Source organism: Myotis davidii, unplaced genomic scaffold (genome assembly GCF_000327345.1).
Source record: "Myotis davidii unplaced genomic scaffold, ASM32734v1 scaffold226, whole genome shotgun sequence".
Lineage (NCBI taxonomy): Eukaryota > Metazoa > Chordata > Mammalia > Chiroptera > Vespertilionidae > Myotis > Myotis davidii.
The window spans coordinates 3,444,862-3,462,507 of record NW_006297224.1 but is presented as its reverse complement, the minus strand read 5'-3'; the positions used below and the strand labels follow the sequence as shown (position 1 = coordinate 3,462,507).

Genomic DNA, 17,646 nt, shown 5'->3' with positions numbered 1-17,646 from the left:
TAGCTATTAAATAATCCTTTCCCCATTGACTTAAGATGTCATCTTTTAAGTCCTCATATGTATCATATGTATCGTATTTTTCTGTGTATAAGACACAATTCTTTTTCTAAAATCATTAGACTGAAAAATAAGGGGCATCTTATACAAGGAAGTCAGCCGAGAGCCATGCGGGTGTGTAGCTGCCCATACCAAACAGGCTTCCTCCAATCACAAGCCTTATTGTTACTGACGTCAGCTGATGCCGAATTGGAGGTGGGGAGTGCACAGATGTAACAGGGATTGGAGCGTTCTGAGCCCATGAAGATGACAAAAAATAAAAAGGTAAATACCGATAAGCAATTGTCTTACTCTGCAAAATTAAAACTGAATGTAATCAGCTATGCAAAAGAGCATGGAAATAGGGCTGCAGAGAGACAATTTGGACCTCCTCCCACTGAGTGTCTAATCAGACAGTGGAGAAAACAGGAAGAACAACTCCTTAAGATGCCAAAAAAGAAGAAGGCCTTAAGAGGAAAACCAGCAAAATGGGCAAACTCGGAGCAGAGGCTTAAGACTTGGGTTATGGAGCAGCACCAGAGTGGCGTATGCGTGTCAACCAAGCTTATTCAATGTCAGGCAAGAATGTTTGCAAGTGAAATGAACATTGCTGATTTTACAGGGAAGGCAAAATGCTGCTTCAATTTCATGAGAGAAGGGTTGGCCATGCGAACAAAAATTTAGCTCAGAAAATGCCACCAGTTTATGAGGATGATCTCACATATATAGACAGTGACTCAGAAGACAGCAGCGAACAATAGAAGTTGAAGAAATTGGTATGTCTGCAACTAATAGTGATGAAGAGAGCAGTGATGCAACAGAGGCTGAATAAAGTGATATGCTGCATAATATCATAGTACTGGTATGTAAATATTACTGCAGTAATTACTAAATAAAAATGTGTTCTATTTTATGTTTAAAATACTGATTTCTTAATTTTGGGCTGGAAAAGTGGAGGGCGTCTCATACATGGGGCATCTTATACACAGAAAAATGCAGTATGAACTAAGGCCTGTTCCTGGGGTAGCCTGTTTCATTGATCTGTCTAGCTGTGTCTAATTTAGTTTTATACTACCTTTTCAAAACTTCTTAAGAGATTTTCACCTTATTTTTCCAGAGGAACTATAGAATAATTTGTTATACACCTTCGAATAGAAATTGTAACAGTGGCAGTATTTGCCATGCAGAGGTTAAGTATCTCTACTTATCTTTTCTGGGGTTTTTAGATACATACTTATTACCTGCAATTAAAATGTGTCACCTCATTTATAAAAGACCTTCTTGTTTTATGAATCATTGCATAAAACAATGGTGAAAAATTTCCTGGACACCAATAATCCAGATAATGGCAATTCTGGATTATAATTGGTGTGTCTAATACTTCATTAGAGTGTAACAATTAACCATTCATAATTCCCTGCAGTTAAAGCATCTCTCTTGCCTCCACTTCTTTGTAAAGGCTTTTGTTCTTGCCCAATTCAAATGCCCTTATTCTCTCTCAAAATAAAGCAAAATCTAATGCTAAACACATACATGCCCCTATTTTGTTTCTATAGCATCCTTTATCACAGCATTTCACATATCTGTTTCATTTACTGGACAATAAGTTCTTTAAAGGTAGGTGCCACAATTTAGTCTCCTATTTGTATAAGGAGGGAGAGGGAGTGAGAGGAAGAAGCAGGCACAGTGCCTGGCCCACTACCTCACTCCACAACTCAAGGACCACATTCGCACACATTCCATGTAAAATGCACCCCTGGAGCACGGAAATATGATGTGAATTGTGCTCCTTAAGAGTTCTACAATGTGGTAGTTCTGTGAATGGCAACAGGCCCTCAATGCACGTGTACTGAACTGTATCAGGACAAACTGACTGGGTCAAAGAACCCAGGAGGAAATTAACCACCATGAATGACAGACTGCATTACTGAATATACAGGGCAAATTCTAGAAATATGATACCAATTCAGATATTAAATTAGGTTCATAAATATTTATTTTCCTACTGACAGTTTATGCCACATAAAACTATCTCCACACCAATATCCACAAGAAACACTTACTACTTATTCGTGTGGCTGAGAAGAGTGAAATAAGTAATTATATCTTTAAACTTTTCAAAGTAGTCTGGGGGGAAAAACTATAGTGCCAAACTAGACTTTTAAAAATACTATTTTATTTATATTCATGTATTGAAAAAAATGGCTGTAGTATCATGTTTACATATGTACCAATATTGGGAACAGAGCTCAATAATGAATCATACCTAAATTTTACGAACAATGCACAAACATTAAAACACTGAATGGTTATATAGGAAGCAGAGTGGGTGGAAAACCATTAGCTATCATTTTTATTAAACAGCAGCACCCTCTGAGATCAAATCAAATCAATTAGTAATATTCATTTATATTGCAAAAGAATATATACACAGGAAAGTTAGTGATTGTACTGATTTTATTACTTTTACTAAGCCATTTTATGTCCCCACACTTAATGCAAAGAAATAATACAATATGAAAAAAATATGTCCTCATTATTATTCACAATAAAATAGATCTGCTTCAATCTGCAGGCCTGGCAGAATGTACAAGGGGGAGCACTTCAGGGCTCAAGTGGATCAAAGGACCATTTTGATTCCGAACTACCCAATAGAATCTCATGCAGATTTGGGGACTGGACTAACTCCATGGGAGCTGTGATAGACAAAACCATTTCTGTGGTATCCTCAGATCTCAGTAAATAAGATCTATATAAGAAAAGATAACAATCTGTCCATAAATTTTTAGTATAAGGTAAAAAAGGGACCCTTTTTTGGGTACCTGGATACAAGTATGTTGTGGTCTCAAGATTGCTAGATTGATATCTTGTCTATTATAATGAAGATAAGGTAGACATCAAAACCACTGTCAGGTTAAGAAACTTCTACAACTTGTCTCAATTCTTCAAATAATGGAGCAAGTTCCTTTTCTAAGCTGACAATTAGTCCTAAAACAAAGAGATTAAGAAAATTAGAACCTTAAAATAAATGTTCATGAAAAAAGTCTTTACTTAAATTCCCTTTGGCTGAAATTATTACTAAAAAGTAAATGAGATAGTTTATTCCCCACAACTAAAGCAAAATATTCTAATTCTAAGCAAAGTAACCAAAAAACTGATATTCATTATGAACTTTCTTCCATGTTTAAAAGAAAGTTCAATGATGAATCTGGAAGACAACCTAGTCTAGAAAATAGCATGTCTAGCTTCTCCTTAATTTATCAGAGTGAAAGGCTACATATTGTAGACACTGCTTATTTTATGTTTAAACTAGAGGCCCAATGCACGAAATTTGTGCAAGGGGCTCGGCCCCCACTGCGGCAGTGGCTGGCGGCCTCGGCCCCTGCTGCTGCGGGGGCCAGGGGCCTCTGCCTTGGTTCCCACCGCTGCAGCAGCCGAGGTACCTCCTCCACCTCTGAGCCTGCTGGCTGTGGTGACTGCCTCAGCCCTCGCAGCCCCGGCTTCGTCCAGAAGGACGTCCACTCTAATTAGCATATTATGCTTTTATTATTATAAATATGGATCATCCTCTTTCTCAGAGAATATTAAAAGCATCTGGGATTCTCAAGAAAATGTTCTAAGTACTAAAATATAATTCTGTACATCATAATTTATAACAACCAATGAGTTAGTATGTGATGGTGATTTATCACAATTACTGTTTAATATACTTAAAACAGATACCACTATCCTATACAGGGGTGAGCAAAAATAGGTTTACAGTTGTGAGTACATGAAATAAGAGTTCATTCTAGTATTATTTATTAATTCTATTACAACTATAAACCTACTTTTGCCCACCCCTGAATAATTTACGAAGTGTTTTCACATATATATTTACCAGCTTCAATACATTAGAAATGGAAGAGAACTAATAGATCATCAAATCTAAACCCCTCTTTTTAAAGACCAGGAATCTAAGGACAGACTTCAGTGACACAGAAATAGAACTTGCTCTAAAAATTCTAAATAGTGGTCAAATCTGAAGGAGATGGACCCTAAAAAAAACTTTATCCAAAGGGAGTAAAAAAAATGTAATTCAACTAAATACTGTCACTTTACACATAAACGCCCAGTGAAGGCTACTGGATATAATAGGGTCTTGCTATCCTGCATGGGAAATACAGCTTTCTAGTGTTTGTTCTCAATTCCTCAACCTCCGGAAGAATGTGATTATGTTTACCTATTCACAATCCTCCATCATCTTGCTCACTATCGTCCAGGATTTAAAAATTCTAATAGAATGGTCTATATGGAATTTAACTCATCCGTGACCATTTTATTTTTTGGTTCTCTACTCTTTTTGTTTTCTAAAGCTCTTTTAGTGTGAGCAAGACATAGCATTCAAGTGGTAAAGATAACATTTAATTTTCTTTTTTATCTTAAAGGATAACTTACCACACAAGCAGATATTAGCTCCATTATACAGATATGGAAAACAGATAATTTATTTTTTCGGAGAGCAAAGACCTTGCCCCCAAATTCAGATTTCTTTTTACCCTAAATCTACTAATCCTATCATATTAGACTATTCAGATAGGGTATCATAAAGAATTAAAAGCTGCATTTAACAGGAGGCAGCGGATCAATGATTCTCTCATCATTGATATTTCTATATTTCTCTCCCTTTCCCTTCCTCCCTGAAACCAATGTGTGTGTGTGTGTGTGTGTGTGTGTGTGTGTGTGTATATTTTTTAAAAAGCTGCATTTAAGGTAATTAAAACACACCTGTATTGGCATTGCTGCTGGCTATGAAACTCACCACCAAAGGTAAACGATTAAACTGAACCACCTAAAAAGAAAAGAAGATCTAAATATTATGTTGTATTGTGAAAAGGCAGTATAATTCAATGAACTACCTTAATCTTTCAAAAAACCTTTAAATCAGGGGTCCTCAAACTTTTTAAATAGGGGGCCAGTTCACTGTCCCCCCAGACCGTTGGAGGGCTGGACTATAGTTAAAAAAAAAACTATGAACAAATTCCTATGCACACTGCACATATCTTATTTTGAAGTAAAAAAACAAAATGGGAACAAATACAATATTTGTATCTGCATGTGGCCCGCGGGCCGTAGTTTGAGGACCCCTGCTTTAAATGGTCAATGTGTAAGGTAACAGTCCAGTATCATGGTATTACCTCATGAAATATGAAAGAGATGAAAACAAGTATTTCCATGAAACGGAGTTACTGAGTATCTCTTAGAGACAACACCATTTAGCCTGGAAAGTTTTTAAGGTGCGACTGTGTCTTCATTTTTTTAATCTCTAAAGACCAGCAGAGTATCAATTACATAGTAAGAGCTCAATAAAAATTTAATAATTAAATGGCTAAAGAAAGTATTTCTCATTCAAGTAGCTGTATCTTTATGATTTTTCTGCCACCTATGTACTACTATAATTTAAGCAAATTTAAATTAACTTTAAATCAACTATCTTTAACTTAGCTTCAATCTAACCCTTATCAGTCAAGTTAAAGGCCAGATGGGTTATTTTTTTACCAATATACATCAGAATATACAACTTTTAAAATAAAAAGATGTTAATTGTGTATCATCAGCAGTACATAAGTCATACTTTGGTAAGCATCACTCAAATAGACAAGTGATTAATTTATTCTAACAAAAATGTAGCTGGAGATCAAGAAGTATGTAGCAACTAATTTCTTTCCCACAATTAACAACCTCACTTATTTTTATATAGGGTGTTCCCACAAAATATGTATATATATTTTAACAGCTGATAGTTCAATTTTGAAAATAAAATGTATTTTAATAAACACTGCCTTTACAATTTTTCAAAGTGTATGTATACGTTTCTTGGGACACCCTATACATAACTGTATATTTCACATATATCCCAAACCAAATGAAGGAATTAGCTAAAATAACCAATTTAAATAACTTATCATTTGACTTTCAAGAGAAATTTTTATCTGTCACCAACAACACAAGTGTCATTTGAGAAATCACAACTGTTAAGCTAAGGGCACCATCTACTGGAGGTAAGAGTGACCTGACTTACCCTTTCCAGGATAACATTACTTTATTATTACATCTTTTTAATTACTTTCCACAGTAACTATTTCCTGGTGTCAAATTTGAAGGCTAAGATCTTAAAATTCCACCCCTTTCAAAACTCAGATTTAGAATGATAGCACAAGCTATTTTATATAGAAAACATAGTAATAGTTGAAATCAGCAAGCCATTCGATAGTTATGAACTTACCTGGTAGGTATTATAGTAACAGATGATACTTTTATTTTTTGAAAGTCCAAGTTTGCTCCCTTGGTCTGTTGCAAGGGCAAAAGTAGATAAGAAACCAGGTCTCAAAGCATGCTCTGGAGCATTATCATTGGCCACTGGAAATACAAATGATTCAAGTAAAAATTACGCAGTGGACATGGTAGAAAGATTTGCAGCACCTTTTTAAGACATAGATGTGTAAAAACACCAAGCACAAGAGTTCTGTTTCCAATATTTAAAATCATATCACTAACTGGGTCTCATCAATTCAGGTGTGAAAAACTGCTTGAGATGTTTGTTGAGTGAGCGATCAAAACTAAGGGAAAAAATGATGATTCTCACAAATTTTTTTATGTTTAAAAAGAATATTAAATGTTTATATTTCTTTAATATCTACCTACCTTAAAACACAGATTAATCAGTACATTTATATATTTTATTGAGTGACTGATTTTGGAAGGAGGGGGAGAGAGAGAGGTACAGCAATCTGTTGCTCCACTTATTGATGCATTCACTGGTTGCTTCTTATATGTGACCTGCCTGTAGATCAAATCCACAATGTTGGTATATCGGGAAGCCGTTCTAAACACCTGAAGTACCCAGACAGAGCAATCAGTACATTTAATAAACTGAATATTCTCATTAACTGATGGCCAAGCTAGAATTGTTAAAAAAGTTTCAGAAAACTTTGTTCTCATAAAACCTATAGTAATATTGCTTATCAGTATTAACAATCCTGCAGCTGGCCAACTTTTTCCTTCACTCATTAAATCATGGAGTTAGTTGTGCAAGCATAAGGTTTTAACATAGAGAACCTCAGAAAGAACATTAGAGCTGGCAAATCTGACATTATTTTGTTTAAAGCCTTCATTACAGAACTAAGAAAAGACAAGTGACTTGCCCATAGCCACCAATGTTTTATGGTAAGTTAGAAAGCACACTGGACCACACATCAGGAAATGATGGGTTCTAATATTATTTTGTCACTGACTCACACTGCAACTTTTAGGAATAACAATGTACTCTTTGCACTTGACAATCTTTATTTATAAAACAAAATAAATTATTTCTAAACTTCCTTTAACTCAAGTCTAAAATTACCTGACATGTAAACCCAGATAGAAAATAAATTGGCAATAAAATGTGTAGAACATTATTTACTCTTTCTTTGGTAACACTATTACAATGTCCTAGTATAACTATACACATCCATTGATGATACCAGAGAGAGTAGTAAAATGTTCTTATTTTATACTGACTGTGACATCATATACAATTAAAAAAAAGGCTTAAATTAGGTAAAAAGTTCTTTTTTTAGGTTAGCAAGCTCTTCTTTAGGTAAAAAACTCTTGTTAGATTCTGGTTAACTAAAAGTTGAGTAAAACATAAAAAGTTTTTTTTTTAATCTTACTTCCAGTAAAAAAGTACAGAATCAAGAAAGATTAAACAAAAACAACCAATAGTATGTTGATTCAAATATATGGATGTTTATCCTAAAACTACTGATAAAAATATATATTGGGAGGGGGGTGTCTTTATGTATAATATATCTAGCTGCATACATGCCCAGCCTCATCGCTTAGATTTACTCATGGTTTATATCAAGCACGTCAAACTCAAAGGCTAACAAGGACCAAATAAACAAGGTTTAAATTTATGTGGGCAGCAAAAAAACCAAAAACTTAAATTTTTATAGAAACATAGGTTTATTTTGATAGAGACATACTGAATACAAAGGGCTGAAGTAAATGAGTACTCATTAACATAAAGTAATAGGACATTTTAATAAAAATTAATTTTTCTTGAACATTAACTTATCAGATACTGAATAACTGCACAAACTAATAAGTGTAATGCAAATAAACCTATTTTCCTTGTTCTCCAAAAGCAAAATATTTCCTGTTGCGTACACCAAACAAGTCAGTACAAGCCTAACGATGTGGCCATCGGCTGCTAAAATATTCGCTGTTAATATTAATGGAGAGAAATGGTGCGCCTTCGCATAAGGTGCATAAGGGAAATGAATGCAACACGATTATAGTAATCAGTCATTAGTGAATGTTGTAGTTCATTAATAATTATGTATAACAGGATATTGTAAAAATTAAGTTACAAAATTTTTATTAAAACCTTTCTTACATACCATTATATTGGCTGGGCTGCAAAAATATTCGTTGTGGGCCGCAAGTTTGACATGCTTAGTTTATATTATACCGTAATATGGGAAACTGGGCCTGTGATTAAATCCATGCTTAAGCTCTCAATGGCAGCATGATACATTTAATATGTAATAAGTTTAAGTTTCAACACAGCCTTCAACATACAAAAGCAAACATTTCCCCCCAAAGACCTCCTAAATTTTCTGAAATGGGTTTCATATGCTTGCTTCTGTACTACTCAGATGTAAGTACATCTTTATTCTAAAGCAAACACAACACTGGCATGTTAAGTTCTCAGTTTTACCTTTAATAACAGGCACCCCGTCTCTGTCTGACACAACAATAGCATGAAGCCCTTCAACACTAGAAAGGAAAAATATATAACATTTCACTTTCTGAAAATATGTATCTCAAAGTCATAACGATAATTTTCACGTGTATTTCTGAAAAACCATGGAAACTCAATTCTTGACAGCATAAACTCCTGTTTACTAAAACTCTTCCAGAAATTGAATGAATGTGTATCACTGACAATATATCTTTACAATTTATAGTTTATTGATGAAGAGCTAAACATTGCTCATTTTCCATTAAAATTGCTAATTATTCTGTGGGTTACTTAAGTATAACAGGTTGTTAGCAGTGGATACAATGGCAAAGACAGACTTCTTCTTTCATTCATTCTAATAACAGTGCCCAATATTTGTAGCACTGAATATTTATAATACCATGTTAAGCAAAAATAAAGTCACTGTCTTCACAAAACTTACAATCTAAAAGGAGAGTAACTATCCATCAAATAATCTCACACTAACAGATATAAAACTACAATTGTGGCAAGTGCCAATTAAGTGATATGTGGGGATATGAGAGCTTATAACGCAGGGGAGAAGGGAGGGAGGGCCAAGGTGGGTCAAGGAAAGCTTCCCTGAGGAAGTGAAAGCTCAGTTTAGGTGTTAAGGCACTGATTAAGAGAAGGGCACAAAGATCATCCAAAGCTGAAGAAATTGGATGGGAAGAATGTAGTTTATGCAGCAATCCTTTCAGCCATCCTACATAATAAAAGGCTAATATGCAAATCGACTGAACTGAGGAACGACGGGTCGCTATGATGCGCACTGACCACCAGGGGGCAGATGCTCAACATAGGAGCTGCTCACTGGTGGTCAGTGCCCTCCCATAGGGGGAGTGTCACTCAGCCAGAAGCCAGGCTCAGGGCTGGCAAGCGCAGCAGCAGTGGCAGAAGCTTCTCTCACCTCTGTGGCAGCGCTAAGGATGTCCCACTGCCAGAAGCCATCAGTCGCACATCCCCTGAGGGCTCCCGGACTGCAAGAGGGTGCAGGCCGAGCTAAGGAACCACCCCCCGACCCACCCCCAAGTGCACAAACTTCATGCACTGGGTCTCTAGTGTCTATATAAGGAGCAGTAAGCAGAATGGTCAAGACTATACCTCTGAAATTAAAAAGGTGAGTTGCACCCAGGCTCTCCTGCTTACTATTTATGCTACCATGGGCTAGTTATAAAACTCTCTAAGCCTCAGTTAACAATCTGAAAATGGGGATAAGTGTACTTTTTGGCTATTGCAAAATTCAATAAAATAATACATGTTTTATTATTTTATTGAATAGAGGTTGGTACATAAGTTTACATTAAAATACTAATTATTATTAATATCAGGGTATCATCTGTGCACCCTGATAATGATACAATTTATCACTACAGTTTAAGTATTAAATTATTAGTAAGAATTGCTAGCGCATAAAAGTATAGTGTCAAAAATTATAATGAGGAAACATTCTCAAACTTTCAATATTTATGTAAAACCTAGAGCCTTGTAACTATATCATATATAGGTTGCAACTCAGAAATATGCTCAGTGCTCCTACTATATAACCTAGAACTATCATTCCTTATTGTGTTAACCTTAATATTTTAACTAAGCAATGAATAATATTCACATTAACTTATACTCAAATTACTGAAATTATGCTTTTAAATCCCACTGTCAAAAAATATTTGTCAGAGAAGTGTTATTACAATTTGAGAAAATGTTACAAAGCCATTTATCTGCCTCACATTAAAAATAAGATGAAAAAATTGTGTATACTTACTAGTATTATTTTCTATTATCATTAAATCCTAAAATTATCTATTGATTGAAACATAACCTATGTGATTAATACATAAAACAATATATTCTTCTAAGTTTAAAACTAGATTACATAAAAATATATCCTACAGATACTTGAGACATCCACACACTACTTTGTGCAGTTACCAATGGCACCATCTCTTGAAATAGAAAAAGACTGGTAACCTAATTAACCATCAGAAAGAACAAGTTAAATAAGTTATGACACATAAATGCAATGGCAGCTCTTCATGTACTGGGAAGGGCTGACCTCAAACTTACAGATGTTAAATGAAAAGGCACATGGTTTTGAATAGTGTGTACAAGAAGCAACTTATATAACAACACGATGCAGGCATTTGTATGTGTATACTACACTAGATTAAATGTTTATCACCCTCCAAATTCATATGTTGAAACCCTAATCCCAATGTGATGGTATTTGGAGGTGGGGCCTTTGGGAGGTCATTGGGCCATGAGGGTGGAGCTCTCATGAATGTACTTAGTGCCCTTATAAGAGGCTAGAAAGCTGGCTAGTTCTTCCCTGTCTGAGAATATGAGAAGTCTGCAATCTGCAACGCAGAAGAGGCCTTCACCAGAACCCAGGCATGCTGGTGCCCTGATCTTGGGACTTCCAGCCTCTAGAACTAGGAGAAATAAATTTTGATCATTTACATGTAAGAAATATCCAGCCTGGTCAGTGTGGCTCAGATGGCCGAACGGTGATCTATGAACCAGGAGGTCATGGTTCCATTCCCAGTCAGGGCACATGCTCGATTGCTGGCTCAATCCCCAGAAGGGAGTGTGCAGGAGGCAGCCGATCTATGATTCTGACTCATCATTGAGGTTTTTATCCCTCCCTCTCTGAAATCAATAAAAATAAAAAGAAATATCCAATCTCTGGTACTTTGTATTATAGCAGTCTGAGACTTCTGTGTATACATGCAAATATGTATGTTTATATACATGTTTGCCTGTAGGTAACAATGGGTGGCTATGGAGGGGAACTATGTGGCTGAAGGGCAGTGATGGGAAACTTCTCATTCTATGCCCTTCAATTAACTTTTGAATATTGAATTTTATGAATGTATTGCCTTAAAAAATAAGCAAATTAAAAAAACAGGTAAAGAGTACTACAAAAATGTTTTAAAAATCTGTGTCGCCATAGGTACCTTTTTTCTTTTCATAGTAATTAACTTAAATGCCAACTAAAGCACCAAAAGAGGAGGTAGAAATTAAAAAGATCTCCTTCTTAATTCAAATTCACAGAGATAACTGTCCAAAAAAGTAGAAAAATTACTCACATACTTAAAGTAACCACTTAAAAGAAATCAGGTCACAAATATAAAAGATGTTTCCCATTCTACACACAGTCAACGAAGAATAACTGGAATAGATTTTTACTAATAATTGAAAAAAATATATAATGCATTGATAGGTACACTATACTTTCAGAAGAAATAAATTGTATGAAATATTCTGTAAAAATCTAAACCTTACACCTACTAAAACATTTTTTAACATGTTTTCATTGATTTCAGAAAAGAAGGGAAAGGGAGAGATAGAAACATCACTGATGAGAGAGAATCACTGCCTCCTGCATAACCCCTACAGGGGATCCAGCCCCAAACCTGGGCATGTACCCTGACAGGGAATCGACCCGTGACGGAGCAACACCAGCACTAAAACATTTTTATCCCCGCTCCCCCCAAAACCAAATGTTACACTGGTAATCAAAGATATCATACTTTTATTAGTATATAATGAAACATTTGGTTACTTTAAAACACAAAGTTGTGACTATTTAAGCCTGAGACTGCTTGAGTCACAACTAGACTTAAAAATACAAATACAAGAACTGTATTTAACAGAGAATTAAAAAACAAAAAAAAACAAAACTGACTTTGTTGAGAGGCATAGCAGTACAATTAAGAGCATGGACCCACAGCTCTGAAGCTAGGCTGCCTGTGTCCAAACCCTTAACTTACATACATCTAGCAACAAACCAGTGTGTATTCTAATATTTTTCTTTATAAATGTTCAATGATATTATTTCTCCATTCTTTTAGTTCTTGGGTTGCAATATGCCTACCATCAAGAAGAAATGGTCACAGATATGAATTAAACTAGCCTCAATCATGATGAAAAAAAACAACAACACCACTTCGTACTAATCATTTTATTTCCATTATGAAAAGATTTTCATTATGTTTTTACAAATATCAGCTATGCCTCCACTTCTGTATTTTGTCATCAGTGTGATATTACCCCGCCTATCACCAATTTTAGTATCCTTTCAATATGCTAAACTTCTAAGAAGGCAAATACAAATACAGAAAGCCCTCATTTTTGTAAAGTTCCAATTTAGAAACATTTTAATTGCCAGATTAAATAGCACCATTCCCCCTCAACAGCATGGGTCAAATTTCAGTAAGTATGATATATTAACTGAATAATTATATAAAGTACTAACTTCACTATCTCTTCAGTTCACACATTACTATGTAAATAACTGATATAACAGACACACATTGTGATCAATAAGTAGTTTCATCACTTTTTTTCAGAGTGTTGGTGATTGATTACTAAGCATCTGTTTGATTTATGCAGAGAACAAAACATGCAGTGTTATCTCATTGTCCAGTGATATTAAAAAAATAACTGAAATGAGGCCAATTAATGTGAAATATAGCAAAGAAACGAAAAGTGGTAATACTGGAAGTGAAATTTGAATAGAAATTAAATGGAGTTAGAAAAGAAATAGCTGGCTGAGAGGTTGACATTATCATTGTCCTGCACAAAATGTACAGCCAGAGAACTTAGTGAAGGTGGACTTAGTGACATAAATGAGAAAGTGGTTGTGATGAAAAGGTTAATGAAACTGACAGAGGAAATGACACTGGCAAACAAGCTTCCTATTAAAGAACTCTCTGAGATATTTCACAACACTAGACAACATTACAACACTGGACAACATGTTGAAAGCTGATTCAGACTTAGGAGCATGCCAATTAGCCATGGCACAGAAAAGCTGCCTGTTCCTTATCTTAAGCATATAGCTTTTTGTCTTAAGGTATATGGAAAGAAGTAGGCAAACACTGTTCAGACTATTCCTTGTAAGTTTTTTTTACAGAGAAATAAATGTACTCTTGTAACCTCTCTAGGCCCCATGCTATTTATCTACAAATTCGAAGGATATTATTCATGCTACCTAGGGCTATGTTAGGTAAAGTGCTAAACAACAGCATTATATACACACAATATTTAGTCTAAAATAGGAACAAAAGGCTACATAAAATTAACTGTTATGCAGAATTTATTTAATGACAAATTAATAATTTTTTACCTTGGTAACTTTTTATACAGGAATCGCTTTAGGTCCTGAAAGAGAACATTAACAAATCATGTAAAAACATGCCTTGTACTAATTCTCTAGACCCTGTCCTAGTCACATTTCAGGGACCTTGAGGCATCATTCCTAACCTTTCTTGTTTGTGTTTTCTTTCCCTTTCTGATTTTGATACTTACTGGTTGTGTGACTTGAAGCAAGTTAACCTTTTTCTCTAAGCCTCGGTTTCATTATTTGCTGAGTACGGACAATAGCAGAGCCTAAGTCTTAAGACTGTTTTAAAGTTTATTGAGAAAATGCATGTAAAGTGATGAGCATATCTGGAAATGGGAAACACAAATACATATTAGCTGTAAAATTAGGTCATACTTTCGTATTATTTCAAATCCTGGTGCTATTGTTGTGTTCACTTGAGAATATATTATGAATATCTTTCCATGTATACACATCACTTTAACAATCCTGGGTAAATTCATTTATTTCTCTGAAATTTAATTTCCTCATATGACTAAATATATGATGTCAAATGTTTAGCATGTGACATAATTACGACAAACGAAATAAAAAACTACTTTACTTTGACTCATTACACTCTCTCATCTGGAGAATTTCATTGACAAGCAGGTATCAATTAAGAGCTCTTCAAAGATAAATATGATACCTGTTGTTTTGAAGCTCTAAACCCTACAATTCTCCAAACCTTAATGTTCATTTTATTTCATGTTACCACCACCAGCTTACCTTTCCTCTCATTTTAAACATACACAAGAAAATCTCAATTTATCACGGTGTGATCTAAAATCCAAATTTCTCAATCATTTTGTTCCTAAGAATGGCACTACCAACCCCATTATTCAGGTTTGAAAGTATGAGTAATAGTTAACCCTAACCTCACATTTGTCACTTTTAAATCACCTGTGAAGTCCAATGTTTTTAAACCGATTTCTTCTCCTTTTCAATGGACATACGGTTTACTTTCATTTTACTATTTGTGACGTGCACTAACTTCCCAATTGGTATACCGATCTCATGTTTCTATCCCATGCAGTTCTACACAGTGCCAAGAGTCATATTTCCTCCTTCTCTAAAGCCATAATTGCAGTGATTTTCAACCTTTGCTATGGGTAACATATGTGGAGCATTAATACATACACACACACACACACACACACACACTCTGATGCCGGGGTTGGAGGTGCTCCCCAGATGATTCCCTGGGCAGCCAGGTTCAGAACCAATGTTTGAAAGGCCCTCAACTGTACACTGAATTATGTACAAACTAGAGGCCAAATGCACAAAACTCCTGCGGTGGCCACCTTTGCCTCCGCCCCGGCCAGCCACTGCGGCTTTGTCCGGAAGGAAGGAAGTCCAGTCTAATTAGCATATTACGCTTTTATTATTATAGACAATTCTTGAGACCTGTGAGACTCTACAACAGTGGTTCTCAACCTTCCTAATGCCGCCACTCTTTAATACATTTCCTCATGTTGTGGTGACCCCAACCATAAAATTATTTTCGTTGCTACTTCATAACTATAATTTTGCTACTGTTAATGAATTGTAATGTAAATATCTGATATGCAGGATGTATTTTCATTGTTACAAATTGGACATAATTAAAGCATAGTGATCAATCACAAAAACAATATGTAATTATACATGTGTTTTCCGATGGTCTTAGGCGACCCCTGTGTAGGGGTCATTTGACTCCCAAAGGGGTTGCGACCCGCAGGTTGAGAACCGCTGCTCTACAACATGGCCTATGACTAAGTTTACAGCTCTGCTTCCTACCACTCCCTCATACATATCCTTAGCCCCAGGTAAACTGGACTATTCACAGCTCTTCCATACATACCTCTCCCCAAATCTGCTTAGATTATTCATTCTAGTAGTAATATTCTCCCTCTCTTACTTTTTAAAAAGTTGCCACTCATCATTTAGAGCTAATATCAACCACCAAATACTCCAATCAGGCTATCCTGATAGACACAAACCAGAGGTAATCACTCGAAATTTTCACACGGTAATGTATGCATATCTATGAGCCTTGCATAGTATTTTTTTAAGTTGTAAAACTCTGAAGGAGAGGAATTATACCTCAATCTTCATTATTTCACCCTCAGCCCTTATGACAGAAACCTTTGCAAGACAGATGCTCAATAGAAAGTGATTTGATTATGTCTGACTAATAATGTCTCAAAAATATAATGGAAGACACCCAAAAATGGAGATATAAGGGCAGTAAATGTTGCTTAATATTGAAACACATAATCTTGCAATCTGAAAAGTTATCAGATTCATATTAATGCTGAATGACTATTTAGTGTAATGGTTAAGAGCATGGACTCTGGAGCGAAACTGCCCGAGGTGGTATCTGGACTCCACAAGTACTAGCTGTGTAACCTGAGGCCGGTTACTTGACCTTTCTGTGCCTTATCATCACAGGGGTGACAGTGCCTACCGCGCAAAAGTTATAAGAAATGAATATATGTTCAATATTTAGAACACTCAGCATGTGCATAAGCAAAGTAACAGGAGGTAAAGCATCACCATGAGTGTGAGTATTAATGCCCTGCTGTTTCTAGTAACTAGCATAAGCTACCCAAGCTTAGCATTTGACTTGTGTTACTGCGCTAAAGAGACACCAGTTGGAAATCAACTAAAATCGCTACAAGGAACCTAGAAAGACACCATGACGACTGCTAAAAAGAAGGATTCCGAGCAGCAAACCACAATTTATAAACTCAAATGGCAATGTTCAGAGCCTCCGATGCCCGCGGGATTTGGTGTCCTCCACCCCCCTTCCAAGACCCACTCAGGACCCCGGCAAACCCATTCATATTAGCCGCTCACTGCAGAGCCTACAGAAAACCATTACCGGGGAGGGGGGCCAAAACGAAACAAATTTCTACTGGGGAAGCGCTACCTCTCCCCGCCCAGGAGTCTCCTTCCAAACTCTCCACCCTCTCCTTCCTCCTGTGCTGGGGGGTAACTCACATCCGCCATGATGCACCCCTTTCTCCCGCGGGTTCAAGATCCACGCCTGAAAAAGAAACTCCTGGTGACTCTCCCGTCAAGATTCCCTCGCGCCCCACCGCGACCCTAGCAAGCGGCAAGAACCCGCGCCTCCAGGAGTGGCGGACACCGAAGGGAGCCAGAGTTCCCGGACACCGACATGCCTCAGCCCACTCCACCTCCCCAGCCCCCTGGATCGAAGTCCCCAGCGAAAGGGAAGGGGCGTCCACTCCTCTTCCAGCTCAGCGCCCGCGCCACCCGCGGGCCCAGGCCTGACCATCCGGCAAAGGGGCCCAGTTACCCGGCTCTCTGAGCAGCAAGGTTCGTGGCTGTCCACCGCCTCGGGGACAAGCTTCCAAGACCGGTTCCTCCGCAAGCCGCCGTCACATGATTTGTGACCTCCTCTGTGCTCCAGGAAGCACTCCCTCCGCCTCCGACGCCCGGGGACGCGGCATTTCCGGGGAGGGGCAACGGACACAGTGCGCGCGTGCATACATCAAGCTTTGTAGAATAGTTTGAAATCAGGAAGTGCAATACATCCTTCATTCCTTTTCTCTTTAAGATTATTTTGGCTACTGTGAGTCTTTGTGAGTCCATATACATTTTAGGACTGTCCTATTTCTGTGAAAAATTCCATTGATATTTTTATAGGGCTTTTATTAAATTTGTTTAT

At 36.6% G+C, this 17,646-nt stretch overlaps 1 protein-coding gene across 1 annotated transcript; it reads right to left on the bottom strand.

The window, feature by feature from the left end:
- Positions 1-2,475: 2,475 nt before the first annotated feature.
- Positions 2,476-17,364, bottom strand: LAMTOR3 (late endosomal/lysosomal adaptor, MAPK and MTOR activator 3). The gene is made up of 7 exons (XM_006773005.2): positions 17,275-17,364; positions 16,956-17,001; positions 13,956-13,990; positions 8,783-8,841; positions 6,302-6,435; positions 4,804-4,867; positions 2,476-3,024 (listed from the first exon to the last, which is right to left on the bottom strand). The coding sequence occupies exons 2-7, from the start codon at positions 16,962-16,964 to the stop codon at positions 2,951-2,953; spliced, it is 375 nt and encodes a 124-aa protein (XP_006773068.1). The 5' UTR covers positions 16,965-17,001; positions 17,275-17,364; the 3' UTR covers positions 2,476-2,950.
- Between the last annotated feature and the right edge of the window lie 282 nt (positions 17,365-17,646).

Coding starts and splice junctions, on each gene's coding strand:
- LAMTOR3 (XM_006773005.2), bottom strand. Junction 8,842..13,955: donor CTGTATAAAAAGTTACCAAG/GTAAAAAATTAT, acceptor TTTCCTTTCTAG/TGTTGAAGGGCTTCATGCTA. Junction 3,025..4,803: donor CAGCAGCAATGCCAATACAG/GTGTGTTTTAAT, acceptor TCTTTGTTTTAG/GACTAATTGTCAGCTTAGAA.